The sequence below is a fragment of the Balaenoptera physalus genome (genome assembly GCF_965194825.1).
Source record: "Balaenoptera physalus genome assembly, chromosome: 7".
NCBI lineage: Eukaryota > Metazoa > Chordata > Mammalia > Artiodactyla > Balaenopteridae > Balaenoptera > Balaenoptera physalus.
The window spans coordinates 33,988,854-34,003,417 of NC_138886.1; the positions used below are offsets into that span (position 1 = coordinate 33,988,854).

At 50.8% G+C, this 14,564-nt stretch overlaps 1 protein-coding gene and 1 long non-coding RNA gene across 2 annotated transcripts; one reads left to right on the top strand and one right to left on the bottom strand.

The window, feature by feature from the left end:
- Positions 1–566: 566 nt before the first annotated feature.
- FOXE1 (forkhead box E1) lies at positions 567–3,913 on the bottom strand. Its single transcript, XM_082468743.1, has one exon. The coding sequence runs from the start codon at positions 3,081–3,083 to the stop codon at positions 1,962–1,964; it is 1,122 nt and encodes a 373-aa protein (XP_082324869.1). The 5' UTR covers positions 3,084–3,913; the 3' UTR covers positions 567–1,961.
- Positions 3,914–3,922: 9 nt separating this feature from the next.
- On the top strand, positions 3,923–14,265 carry LOC309663988. The gene is made up of 2 exons (XR_014265545.1): positions 3,923–4,158; positions 7,456–14,265. It is a non-coding gene; the product is annotated as an uncharacterized lncRNA (long non-coding RNA).
- Positions 14,266–14,564: the final 299 nt, after the last annotated feature.

Consider the following 14,564-nt stretch of genomic DNA (forward strand, 5'->3'; position numbering starts at 1 on the left):
CTAGCAATAGGGTCAGTGCTGCAGCTGCCCCCTCCTCCAGGTGGTCATTTACCACCATCAAAGTCAGGAAGGACCAACATCTAGACATGTACTGTCTAATACAGTAGCCATGAGCCACACACTGCTACTGTGCACTTGGCTGTGGCTAGTCCAAACAGATGACCTGTAAGTGTAAAATACACTCCAGATTTTAAAGACTTGGTATGAAAAAAGTATCTCAACAACTTTTATATTGATTATATGTTGAAATGATAGTTTGGACATTAAATTGGGTTAAATACAATATATTATTAGTTAATCTCACCTGTTTTTTTTTAAATTAATGCAGCTACCAGAAAAATTTTAATTACACAGGCAGATTACATTATATTTCTATTGGGCAGCACTTATTTAGACAAATACCCTTCTGGACTGAATCACATTCACATGTCTTTGTGAACAGGATAGTGCAATCCCCAGAATTAAAAAAAAAAATTACCAGTGGTTTTCAGTCTTCTTTCTCACCCCCCCCAACTCTTCCCTAGCAAATTAACTGCAGAAAGAGGCTGCATTTCTCTTGTCAGAACTCACTTGCTCAAAGATCTTTATTAAAACAGTTCATCTGAACACTCAGGTTTATCTGAAAGCTGCACACCGAGCCTCTGAAATATTTAATGCTAGAAAGTTTTGCTACGGAATCGAAACTTACAAGATTTCTCGAGAGAAAGGTGGGGAAATGGTTGGATTTTTTTTTTCTTTCTGATTTTGGTCAGCTTGTTGCTTGAAACAAATAAAGGATACAAAGCAAAGTTAAACACCAGTTTCTTTCTAAAGCTTACTTAACTGATGGCCCCAATTAATTTTTCTCTTTCCTTTTTGCATGAGGAGGCTGCCAAGGTACGGCAGAGGGTACCAGGGATGGAAGAGCCAGCCCAACAAAATGAAAACTGTCATCAACAGGCTCCCTTGAGTCCGGTCATCTCTTTGAATTTTAGTTCACCCATTGGGTCCCAGGCTGCTTTATGAAAAGAAAGCGTGGGCAATGGACAAATGTATTTCTACCTGCCTCAATGGAAAACCGCACTTAGGACCCAGCAGTAATAGCTGCCAAATGATCAGCACATCATGCTCAAAAGATTCACGAAATGATGATATAACCGGTGCCTGGAGGTAATCCAGAGATGCTTGCCATGAGCTCTGTTTCCATTCCTTGGAATAGGGTTAGGCCCTGGGTGGCCCACCCATGCTGCCAGATATGCAACAACCATGATGGGCCCTTAAAGATCATATGGGGGACGGTTGAATTCTGCAGCCCTCTTGTATTATAGATGGGAAAACTGAGGGTGTGAGTGATGGAACTGGGTTACACTGTGGCGCTGGGGCACCGTCCAGACTCAGAGCCAGGTCTGCAGTTCTCAGAGGCAGGGAAAAGCAGCCCCTGGTCAAGCGAAGCAGAGATCTTTCCCATTAAAAAAAAAATGGTTACTTCTTTTGCGAATTTGTCCTCCTCACCTTAAGTAGGAAGACACTATCGGAGCCTTTTATTGTAATAACGTAGTCAAAGGCACAAGAGATGGAACTGTGTAAAAAGACCCGAGTTTTGGTAAGTACGGGGAAGAGTGAAGTCATGTGATTCTCCACAATTCCCTTAGCCTCTGGTGTAGACACTACGTTGTGCCTCCTTTAGAGCCAAGGACCCTCCCCGGTAGAATGTCAGAAAGGCACGACCTTTGGAGCTTCGCCTCAGTGAGGGTCCATTGTCTCAGTCCGTGGGCCGAGGATGCCTCTCCCCACCTCCTCCCATTTTCAAAGCGAACCGGTGTGTACACGGTGCACCAGGAGGCTGCGCCTGAACCTCCGGCTCGGTCCCTCCTATGTGGCTTTCAACTCGATCCTCTCTCCAGTCCTGTCCTCAGGTTTCGTGAATACTGAGTTCGTAAAGGCAGTCGAGGTATCTATGAATTTTCGCCTGTATGCTCGGCTCACATGGCGGACACAAACCGATCCGCTCCGCCTGGATAGGCAGCCGCATGGCGAGCGTGGTAGGCGCCTCCATTGCCCCCTCCGAGCTGCCCACCAGGATTGTAGCAGGGCCCCAGTGCTCCGAACTGGCCGGGCGATGTGCGCCCATAGAAGTCCACTGCAGTCTCGACGCCGCCACTGCTGCCACCCGCGGGGGGCGAAGCGGGCCCGGCCAACCGGCCAGCCGCTGCGAAGAGGGCGCTGCCGGCCCCTTGCGAGTACGCGCCGTCTGGGCCCGCGTAGGCGGCCGCATAGGCGGAAGTGTTGGCAGGTCGGGCGACGGCGCAGCCTGAGGGCTGGTAAGCGGTGGTAGTGGCAGAGGCGCCGGCCGAGGCAAAGGCGCAGGAACCGGAGGGCCCTGACGGCGCGGGGCCCAGTTCTGGGCTGAGCGGCCGCTCAGGCACCAGGCCGAAGACGCGGCACGGGCCTGGGGACGCAGCCGGGTAGTAGACCGGGGGCGGCGCGGCGAGCGACGGCGGGGCATAGCCTGCATAGACGGCGCCCGGGTAAGGCGGGCGCGCAGCGGGCACCCCGCCCGGGAAAATGGCGGCAGCGGCAGCGGCCGCGGCAGCAGCCGCAGCGGCGGCCGCGTCGTGCATGTAAGCCGGGTAAGTGGAGAGATCAGAGCGCTTGAAGCGCTTGCGGCGGCGCAGGAAGCTGCCGCTCTCGAACATGTCCTCGGCGTTGGGGTCGAGTGCCCAGTAGTTGCCCTTGCCCGGGCGGCCGGCCTCGCGCGGGATCTTGAGGAAGCAGTCGTTGAGTGTGAGGTTGTGGCGGATGCTGTTCTGCCACTTTTTGGGGTTGTCGCGGTAGAAGGGGAAACGCTCGGTGATGAACTTGTAGATGCCGCCCAGCGTGAGGCGGCGCTCCGGCGCGTGCGCGATGGCCATGGCAATGAGCGCAATATAGCTGTAGGGCGGCTTCCCACGCTGCAGGGGGCGCTTCCGCCGCCGCCCGCCAGCGCCGCGACCCGCGGCCTCTGCGGGGACCCCGGCCCCCGCCTCACCGCGCTCCTCCTTCACGGCCGCCAGCGCCTCCGGCTGCGGCGGCGGCGGCGGTGGCGGCCCGCTCTCCGCCGTCATGGCGCAGCCGTCCCGCGTCCCTGGGGCGTCCCCGCTGCCCGCTGCTGTCGAGGGTCGGGGGCGGGTCTGGGAGCTGCTGGGCCCGGGACGCAGGGTAACGGGAACCGACGCTGGGGCCCTCTGCAGAGAGTTCAGGGTGTCCTCGCAGCTGGCACCGGGAGCACAGCTTTCCTGGCAGGGGCGCCCAGGAGCTTTGGCGCCCGTAGTTTCCGGGCTGGCTCAGTGCGGACAGAGGCTCAAGAGTGTCCCGCCCACCGACGGCTCTGCTCGTGTTCTGGAGCTCGAAGCCAGGCGCCAGCAGCGACGTTGGGACCCGGACGAGGCTCTTGTCGCAGGCTGAAGGGTCCTTTGCGCGCTGGTGCCAGGAGGTCACGGGGTCTGGAATTGGTCCTGGGCTGGAGCGCCTGCATCAGTTCTGGGCTTCCTGCTGATCTGAGGATAACCGTCGAGGTCCTGAGCGCAGAGGAGGCTGCGGGCCCCAAGGTCTGAAACGAGAGCAGTTAGTGCAGGCGTGGGGACACTCTGGTGGGGGCCGCCTAGGCGGCGCCCCTGCGGCCGGGGCCGCCGAAGGCGCGGAGGGCAAGGAGGCGAGGCAAGGCGACGGCGGCGAGGTTGCGGCGCGGGCCAGGCGGGGTGGCCGGCGACTGTTCCTCTCCGCAGGGTTGGCCTCAAGCCGCCAAGACCGCTGGCGAGGCGCTTCCCTGCACACACCCGGACCGGCTCCTCCCTCCGCGGGTTTCTCCTCCTTAAAGGCGCCAGGAAGCTTGGGGCGGTGCCCGTTCCCCGCCCGCCCCCCGACTGCCCGCCCCCTGGGCCTCGGCGCACCTCCCCAGGTAGGAGATGCTGTGGCGGCGCGGCGGGTACACCACACGATCTGAGCATGGAGGTCCCTTGGAGGTCTCCTGGGCCGGTCCTCTGCGCGCCGACGGGGAGACTGAGGTCGGGAGAGGCCAGGAACTGTCTCTGGAGACCTCGGCGCCCGAACTCAGCGCTTCGGGACTTTACCAGCCTCTATAGAAGGCTGGGACCCGCAGGTGAAAGGAAGGGCTCGCCTCACCTTTTTTGGCTGGAGAGGGTGAGAATTGGCTGAGGGGCGCTTGGTTCTTGAGGGTGGGGGACGAGGAAGGGAGAAGACACTCCAGGTGACTGGCTTCCAAGGTCTTTCAAGGATGATTTATTTTCAAACCCCAACTCAAGGCTGCCCTGGCCATTCCCCATCCAGTCCCTCATCTTTCAGGCAGGATTCCTAGGTCCGATAGAGGAGGTGACTTGCCACGGTTCCACCGCGACTTCGCAGCTTAGCCGAATCTCACACCTGCCTGCGTCTCTGGTAGGAGTGCGTTTCCTCGACATGTACCAGAGGTAGCCACTTTCCCTCGGTGGGTTCCAGGTTCCTCCACTGTACCGAGGTTTTGTATCTCAATTGCTGATATTTAGGGAAAGGCCGCAACACCCGCCCCACCCCCCCGCCCTCCAATCTTTTATCTTTGGGTGGCTCGGGACCCCTCTCTATATGATGTGGAGTGACACAGCTTAAAGAGGATGGAGGCTAGGCTTCTGCCCTCTCGCGGCAACCCTCTCCTCCAGTTCGCCCAGCCAGGAAGGCTCCGAGTGGCTCCCAAGACCTCCGGGGGCAGCCGAGCAGCCCCTTCCCGCAGCGGGACGGAGGGCTGCGAGAGGTGGGGGCCGGGGTTGTGGGCGCTCTGGGTGGGCGAGTCTCCCGGGGAAGGGGCGGGCAGACGGGACCCGTCCGCTTCGTGGGTGTCCGGTTTCGGAGTTCGTTTCCCGCCAGCTCCCTAAGGCCTGATTCGGCCCCGCTCAAGACCCCCTGCGGCGGCGGCCCCTAAGGTCTGGGTTCGCAGGGACACTTTGGGCCTGTCCCTTCCCGGTCACAAGCCCTGAATTTTCTCCTCCGAGAACTGGGGGCGGGAAAGCATGTGCGGATGTCAGGGGTGGGGCGTTCTACCCTTAGGATTTCAGGCTCCGGCCGAGACGCAGCTTTCCGCGGGGCTGCGGGTGCAGGGCTGGGCGGAGAGAGCCGCGAGAGCGCGGGCGGCGGCCTTCAGGGGCTTTAGTCGCGTTCTTCGTGGAGATGAGCTCCGGGCAGGTTCAGCCCCGCCAAGCATTGGGCAACTGCCTTCGGAAGAAAGAGGCAAAGAGTTCAGATCCTCGCTCCGGCGACCCGGGTGTGGAATCAAATTGAACGGTTTGCATGAAGACCTTCCTCAGCGGATTCATGCTCGAAAGACGGGAGAGGCTTTTCACTCTCTCAAAAACCTCCCAGCTTCCTTCCTTCCTACTTTCCTCCAGCAAAGTAACGAAGCTGCGAAAATCCAGGTTTCATCCTGTTACGTTTTTTCAAAGGGAAAAAAAAAGTTTAACATTTTAACCAGATACATTATAGCAATCTTTTAATACTGGATTTTGTGGTTCTCTGTATTTCCAACATTCAGATTTCCAAATGTTAAATTTTGGACCACTATCCTAACGTGAATCCATAAATCAAATAATGTGATTCTGCAGTTCTAAGATTCCATGACCAGAAGTCTAAATTATTTGACTGTGATTATATTCCTATGACTTTAAGCTTCTGGTCAGAGAGTAAAAGCGTATTCCTCATATTTTAAGATGCTGGGAGTAAGATTTTGTGCCTGAAAATATGATGCCACTGCTGGGAGTTGTAGTTTCTCTAGGTTTTAGATATTTTTGCAGCTCTAAGGTACATATAACTTAATTTGAATTCCTGTCTAGGAATGTCTGATTGGAAGATTTGGGTCCTTTAAATCCACATCTCTCTTCTTATTTAATTCTAAAATATTAGTTCTAGATCCACTATTTTATAACTCAAATAATCTAATAATTCTTATAATATTTGTGACCATATGCTTTAATGACTTTATGATAGAGACTTTTAAGCTCCAATTACTATGGTTAGAAACCTCCATGTCTCACGATATTTTGATCCTCATTGTTTTGTGACTGTGGACCCATTGTAGACAACTGATCCTTTTTCTCAAACTTTGCGGCTACTGAGCTACACCTGTGCAACAAACCAAGCCTTAGCATCCTGAGATTAGATTTATTAAGATTATGATTCTAAGATTTTCATGAACAAAGGATCCTAAAAATTCTATTCCATAAATGTTTTATTCTAATAACACATTTCAAAATTCTGTACTTTGAAGATTCTATGAATCCATGATGTAAAATTTGAATTAAACGATTTGAGTGAACTGGGACAATTCACCCGTTTGGATCAAAACTATACATAAAGATCCCCTCGGTGCCAGGCCATTTCCTCCATTTTCTCTCATCCAGTCTTCCCCTCTTCCCTGGTGCAGTGCTCCTTAACGTGTTTAGGGGTAACAGACCCCATTGAGAACCATTTGTAAGCTGTGGAGTGGGTCCCAGTCCCTTGGAAATCATTCTTCTAGTCCAGCAGCGGTGGGTTGGTGTTGATGTAGGCGGGTGCTGGGTGATTTCCATCCTCTTTGTAGCCGCCTTCAGCCCTGCATGTATCCCCAGCACCTTTTGGAAAAACCTGTCCCCTCACAGGCTATTTTATGTTAAATTTTGGGGGGAGGGGAGGAGTGCTGGTGATCTGTAGAAGATGCTGGTAGCTCTTCCCCTAACTGCTTTACCGAGTTTTGAAGTGCCCTCAGAGGGTTTCGTAAATATAAAGGAGGGGATCCAGGGAGTCATGGAAAATTCCTCCATATCTCTTGACCCAGATGCCCCTTCACGCAGATGCAGAGGTAGCCTGCTCTTCTCCTTAAGGAAATCTTGGAAATCCAAGCTGGAAGGAAACTAGGCCCAGATTGCTGAAGGGCCTTGCTTAAAGTCTTGCAGAGGAGGTTCTACACTGAAAGGGAAACTCAGGTTATTCAGGCTCCTTACCTCCTGGCCCTGAAGCCTCTCTGTCTTTTCCTGAGTTCTCAGAGCCTCACTTGTGCTTAAAGACCTCCTTATGGTGAGACAGTGGAAACTCCAGGCCCAGATGCTTGCGAATCAGATCTAAGAATCTCGGCACAGCCAGAACACAGTGACCTCCGTTTGGATTACTCTGGGGCAGTCAGTCAGGGTCAGTGGGCTGTATGGCCTCAGAGTGCCAAAAAGGGGGTCGGTCCTGTGTCACACACTGCCCAGCCGCTAGTCACAGCAGTGGCACGGAGTGAGAGCTCAGATTACAGCTAGCTCATTTACTGGCCCAGCGGCTTTGAGCTATCTGCTGCCCTTCTTAGGCCTCAGTTTCCCCATCTGTGAAGTGGGGGACTCCCTACCTGTCGCCCCCCCCCTTCCAGGGAGTCAAGAGGATGGAGTAGGGTGCATCGCCAACCCGTCATTATCTTCTTGTCTTTTAAATTGTTTTCAGGGTGAAACTTGGTTGTGAAAAAAAGACAAGCTGCTGGGGAAAATTCAAGTCGTTCCCACTCATGTGCGGAAATGAGATGCCCCCCTCAAAGAAGTAGTGGTTGATTAAAGTAAAATGCTTTCTGCCCTCCTAGAAGGGAGAATGTGTGTGGGGAGGGTATTCCAGTCTTCGAGTCTGCGTGGATGTGGCTTTTTTCTGCTCCCACCGACGCGCAGGGATCCCCGGAGCTTGGTCAGGGCAACACAGCTTCTAGTGCTTTCTCGCCATTGGTTCACTTAAATACTGTGAACAGAGAATTATCATCACCCCAGGACCAGGCAGAGAAACTGGGACCCAGAGAGGGGATCCTTCTGCTTCCCATCACCCCGCTTAGCTTGCAACCTGCCACCAGACTCCCGGTTCACCTCAAGGAAGCTCCCAATCCCTGCCTCAGAGCCCCCTCCCAACACTGTTATCTCGCCCCGGAATGGGTAGCTCAGGAACCTGCTGGGACATCCAGGAGCTCCGCGGCTGCGGTGAAAAGGGCAAGCCGACTCCGAGAGGATGCGGACTTGTCCCACCTCGCACAGCGAGCCAGGGTTCGAGCAGGCCCTGAACCCGGGCCTTACCCCCGCCCCCAGGTTAGCTTCTCGGAGCTTTCTCAGGCTCTCAGTGAGCGTTCCTGAGCCAAGGACTGAGGAAGGCAAGGTAAGATCCTAGTCCGCTCACACCGAGCGGGAGAGAGCCGGGCTGTGGCAGTGGACTCTCCTGGGAAAGCCGTGGTCCCTAGGGGAGTTGGTGAGAGCAGGACCCCGGGAATTCTCAGCGAGGCCAGCAGGCGCAAGTCGGTTAGATTCTAGGACCTGGGGGGCAGGAGCAGTCCTCTAGAATCATCGGGCATCCTGGTTTCTTGGGTATTCCGAGCTCTATGCACAGCTTTGGGACTCTGAGAAGCAGGGAAGATTGTGAATGTTCATTTCGGGCTGCAGAGTTCATGGTTTGCAAGACAATCTCAAAAGGGCCTCTGATTAGTCCCTTTTCCCTCTCAAAGGGGAAACGCACTAGACTGGATTCTAGTACCGCCTGAGGTACAGGAAGATACAGTGACTTGTCTCCCCTCCCCAGGCCAGGCTCCGCCCGGAGCCCCAGGCCTCTGATTCCAGTCCTTGACCCCTCCTCCTGCCCCGCACTGTGACCATCAGGGCACCTCGCCCCAAGCTCAGTCCAGGCTCCCGGGATGGGGACGTGGGTGCGGACAGGGGTGGTTAGAGCTTGGTACAGTGCCTCAGGCAGGTAGGTACCCAGCCCAGCTGGCTGGTTGCTCAGTGCCCACAGTGCCAGGTGGGCAATAGCATGGGAGCCCGAAGACACTTGTCCTTGGACACACACGTGCGTGGGCGGCCCAGCTCTCCTCTGGTCTCTTTCCTTCGGGCGTTTTGGGCTTTCTTTCTCTTTTTTAGCCTGAGAGTGTGTATCTTTCTTAATCTCACCGTCTGCCCTTTTGCCTCCTTGGCCTGCATGTATCCTCCCTTTCTGGGCATGTATCCCCGGAGTCACTTGAAAAGAGAGCCTGTACACTTCAGCCAGGGTTGCGTTGCCCATATCAGCCTCTTCTCTCCTGGAGGATGGTGCAGACAGTGGCAGGGCTGGGACAGACGCAGGTTCACCCAGGAGGACCCTGGAGTGTGGGAGTCCTGATCCTCAGCCTTTCTGCCCAAGCACCTCTGAAGCCCTCAGCTCCCTCAGCTCTGCTGAGCCTGGCTGGGGAAGAGGGGAACACAAGGTTACACACGCCAGCCTCTGGACAAATCTAAGGCTCCAAATAGTCCTCTCCAGCAGGGCACTCCCGCTGTTTGTCTCTGCACAAACTGGGCCACTTGGCTGCTCAAAGGCTCTCAATGCCTCTGCTTCCTCCAGGGCAAGATCAAGTACACTTTGCCTGGCCTGGCAGTTCAGGGCCCTTTGGACACAGTGCAGCCCCTTCCCACCCCTGCTCTCTTCCTTGGTCTTCCCTGCCCCCAGCTTCAGAGGACTGCCCTCCCCCGCCCCACGCCCCCGCCAAGTCTTCACCAGTTCTCTCGCATAAATTCTTGCCCTCAGCCTGGAAAAGCTGGAAAAGCTGGCCCACCTCAGCTAAAATGTCTCCTCTTCCGGGAAGTCCTCCTTGATCTGCCTGAGTAAGTCAAACACACCCTCTTTGGGCCTGCCCCAGCATGTTTGGATTTTGGCACTTGTCACACATTTTTGTGGTGTAGTAATTTGGTTATGTGACTGTCTCTGTTCTTCTCTGGGAGCTCCTTGGTGGCAGGAAGTATGGCTTCCTGCAACTGGACACACGGGTCCCCAGCACAGAGCCTGGCTCAAGGAAAAATGTGGCTCTGCTATGAGAGCCAGTTACTTAGAGTCAGTCCTGGGTCAGTTCCTGTCTCTACCTCTTCCCAGCTGTGTTGTCTTTGGCCACTTATTCACTCCAAACCTCAGTTTTTCGATCTATAAAATGGGGATAATATTAATGTCATAAGAGAGTTGTGATGGTTGCTTTTGTTAACTGCAAACACATGCAAAACTCTTCTATGTGCAGACACTGTTTTAAGCACTTTATGAACATTAAATACACTAACATATCAGGAGACCTGGGGGCAAGTCTCAGGCCTGTCACTAACTGGGTATTGGGGGTACATCCAGGAGAACAGGCAGAGTGCTGGATCTGGAAGGCATAATGACTTGATATGCCATCTAGGCAGGTGGGCAGCTGCAAAAGAGCCCAGAAGTAGGGATCTCGCAGATGATAGGGCTTAAGGGAAGGTTCAGACTCAGAACAGCATCTTCTACACTAGGTTCAGGTATGGAGGCCTCTGGGATGATTCTGGGGCCATCTGAGAGGCACAGTTGGGCCAGCTTGGCCCTACTGGGCTGAAGTCTGAGTGTTTCGCAGGGCAGCCTCTCTCCCTGGTGTCCTGGAAACTTAGGGCATTGGATCTGTATGCAGCCCTGGTTTCTATCTAGGCAGATCTGGCCCAACCTTTTGGCAGGAGGGTTGGGGAAAGCTTCAACATTGAGCTGGGCATATTCAGAGGTATATTCTTTAGTCCTGAAGCCATCCACTTACTTGTCACCCAGTAGGGTAGGAGTCCAGGGGCCGTGGGGATGATGAGGGGATCTGGGCTTACCCTCCTGATATGGATTTGGACATACTCCAAGAGAAAGGAAGAGGTGAGAGTCCCTTTAGGGGGCCTCACCCTTGGTGGGTGTTGTACATGGCTCTTTGTCTTCTTTGAGCCCTGGCCAGGCCAAACTGGCCCCAGGTCCTGGGACCAAATGGACTACTGGAACTTAGCTCTGGGTCAGTGGAATAATACAATAGCTTCTATCTACAGGCTTCTATTACTTTTTTTTTCTAAGTTCTAACTTTCTCGTAGACAGCCTACTATTTCTTATGTGTAATTTGTGGAGCTGTCTCTGATTGTGGGGACATTTGTTGGCCAGAGATGATTGACGTTGGTTTTACCCAGTGAGTGAGTCATACAGTCCAAGCTCAGGTAAGCAGCTCCACCTTCTTCTCCAGGTTCACTTTGCTTACCACCTTCTAGTACTCCTCCCTTGCGAACTGGCTTTCTGTCATTTATGGAACTGAAATAACCTAAGCAGACTAACAGTGATGGAAGAAAAGAGTGTGTCCTTCACACCACACCATAGCTCTGTTCAGCATTTTATCAATGATATACAAGAAGGCATAGAAAGCAAGCTGATTGGGCTTGTGGCTGACCACGCTGAGGCGCTGATGCTGGTAGCTGACAGATGCAAGACTCGGAATAATCACCAGGTTGGGAGACTGAGCCAAAACCAACAAGAAAACATTTAAAAAACTGTTATGGAAACATCATAACATTACAGGAGACAAAGCCAGAAGGAAAAGTCACCCACATGCCAATTACCTATCATTCATCTACTAGGTTTTTCTATGTTCTGTTTTTTTTTCTCCTTTGTGTTCTTATGCACATATATATGTTTATATAGGTATAACCATAGTGTATGTACAATCCTGTAGTCTTTATATACAATGCATTTGCATTATTTTGTAAACATATCTACATGTTGCCCCCTACTTCCCATTTTTCATTTGTAGTTGGAAATGAAATGGTCTAGTGTTGATTTAACCCTTTTATGGTAGCTAGGCAATTAGATAATTTCCAGTATCTTTGATATAGGTGATGCTGCTATGTGTTGGTATAAAGAGCTTAGTATTTCTTTTGAATTATCCTTAGGACAGATTCCTAAGAGTGAGATTTATGGAATGAGGAACATTTTTGTGTTTCTTAATATAGTGCTACCAAGTTGTCTCTAAGGACATTTTGCAACTCACCACAATCAAGATAATTAACATATCCATCACCCCTAAAAGATTCCTTATGCCCCTGTGATTGGTGATTGATTCATTCCCCCCCCATATCTGTAGGCAATCACTGATCTACTTATGTCACTATAGAATAGTTTGCATTTTATTGAACTTTATATAAATGGAATAACACAGTGTATTTATTTTGTCCGTTTTCACTCAGCATAACTATTTTGATATTCATCTATGTTGTGATATCAATAGTCAATTACTTTTTTTTTTTTGCTAAGTAGTATTCCATTACATGGACCATACCATGGTTTGTTAATCCTTTCACTTGTTGGTGGACATTTGGGTTGTTTCCATTTTTGACTCTTATAAACAAGCTGCTATGAATAGTTGTGTACAGGTCTTTATGTGGCTATGTTCTCACTTCTCTTCGGTAAATACCTAGGAGAGGAATATCTGGGTCAGATGGTAGGTTATGTTTAAATTTTTAAGAAATTGCCAAACTTTTCACAAAGTGGCTGTATTTCTTTTATTTCTTCTAGCAGTAGATGAGAGTTTTAATTGCTCCATCTCCTTACCAAAACTTGATTAGTACAGTCTTTTAAATTTTACCCGTTTTAGTATATAGTGGTATCTCGTAGCTTTAATTTGCATTTCCCTCATGACTAATAATATGTTTATTATCTATTGCTGTGTAACAAATTACCCCCACATTAGTGGCATAAAACAACAAACATTTATTGTCTCACAGTTTCTATGGATCAGGAATCTGGGTGTGGCTTGGCTGGGTGTGGTTAGCAGAACTGACCAATCTGAGCTTAAAGCTGCTTTGGAGTAGTGCTGGATATGGGAAAATTGGAGAGAAGAAGAAATGAAAGAGCAAAGTGTTGGAAAAGTAGACAGAATTGTCAGGCTGAAAAAAAAAAAAAAATCGCCAGGCTGTAGTTTTCCTGCTAGATGGAGGAGTTTGCATTTCCAGATGATTCTAGGAAATGGAACATTTGTTGAACAATGTACGTGTATCAGGCTTTGATGTTAGTTCATTTAATCGATCCTCGGAACAGTCCCATTTTAAAGATTTAGAAATTGAAATCTGAAAAGTTAAGTAAAACTTGGCCAAGGCCATATACTTGAGATGGATTTGAACCCCCCTCTGTTTCCTGTCAAAGCCCACTCTGCCTCACAGTGTCATTGCCTCTAGAGCCCATAAGACCTCTTTGAGTAAGTTCTAGTGGACAGTAAGAAGTGCAGATCCTCTGATCACTCAGGTTTCAGCTGATAGCCTGGGTTCTCCTTAGAGACTGAGTCATGTTGCAAAACCTCCCCGCATCCCCTACTCTAACAGGCTTGAGCGGCCTCTGTAAGGTCCACCTCAGTTAGCGAAAGGACAGTAGGTCTTTGCTCTGGCTACCTCCATGAATGATATCTGCCTTATAAGGGAAGAGTCACTGGTGGCCCGACTTGAGATGTCTTCTGCCCAGTCAGCGCCCCCTAATCCAACACCCCTAGACACAATAAACCTTAGATGTGAAGCTGCTTCAAATTTTAGCTCCAAGTAGTGAGTGCGTGTATGATCAGGCCACGCAAGATGGCTGTTCTCTTGCTCTCTGTACCTCCTCTGCTCTACCAGTCCCTGCCTCACCTATACCCTACTCACCTGACTGACCCTCCCTCTTGATCATAGAGCCTAATCAGTAGATGCCTAGGTACGTTCCTTTGGCCCCAGCTAGTGATTGTTCTAATCTTTAGATCAGAACATCTCCACTAGGGCAGTTTATCAAAGGGTAGTGAGGGGCACGCACCTCTGACGGTTTCCCTGGTAACCGATGAGCCAACCTGATGTCAGTTCCCTCTATAACTGGTAACCTCCCTCTCCCCGCGATAGTGAAGGTGGCTGCCTGCCATCCATGTCCACGGTGGGGTGTCACTCCAGGACCCTTTTGTGAGATCCCCTGTCCCATAAAACATTGTGTCTCTGTCACTGTCTTCGGGCTCCTTCTTCAGTCTTGAGGCTGAGCAAGTATAGGGCTTGTAGGCCTGCAGGCTGCAGCCCAACAGTGGGTTTCAGAAGGTCCAATCTCCTCTCCAGGTTCAGTTTCTTCAGCCATCGAGTGGAGGGGGAAGATTTGCTTGGCTAGGTTAGTAGTTGTCCTTACCCCATGGAAGAGAAGACTGCAAAGTATGCTCCAGTCCACAAGAGCACTAGGCATTGTCTATTGATTAAGTCATTCATAGGTCTTGTATATATGTATGCTTACTTTTCAAGTGTGTGTAAAGTTGCGTCATAAATAAAATGCAAATCCATTTCAAGATGTTACCGAAGTTTTGGTCATTTTTTGGACCTGAAACTTATCAATCAATGTTTACTAAAAAGTATGTCTACCTTACATATATGTGTGCATGTTGTGAGAACTGTGGAATTTATAGCTGTTAAAAAAGTATTCTCACACTCAAAGCAATTGAAAAGCACTAAGAGACTCCCCACAGTCTCTCTAGCCAGCTGGAGTAATAGTAAATGTATTTAACAAACAGTATGTTGTTCAATGAGTATAAAGTTACAGTTATACAAGATGAATCAGTTGTAGAGATCTCCTGTAGGACATAGTGCCTATAGTTAACAATAAGGTGTTGTGTGCTTAAAAATTTGTTGAGGGTAGATCTCATGCTGGATGTTCTTATCACACACACACATACACATGAAGGGACATAATGAATTTTTCTGTGGTAATAGATATGTCTGTCACCTTGATTGTGGTGATAGTATCACAGGTATATGCATATGTCC

Excerpts from the sequence above, each read along its gene's own strand:
- FOXE1 (XM_082468743.1), bottom strand. The coding sequence starts at position 3,083 with ATGACGGCGGAGAGCGGGCCGCCACCGCCGCCGCCGCCGCAGCCGGAG.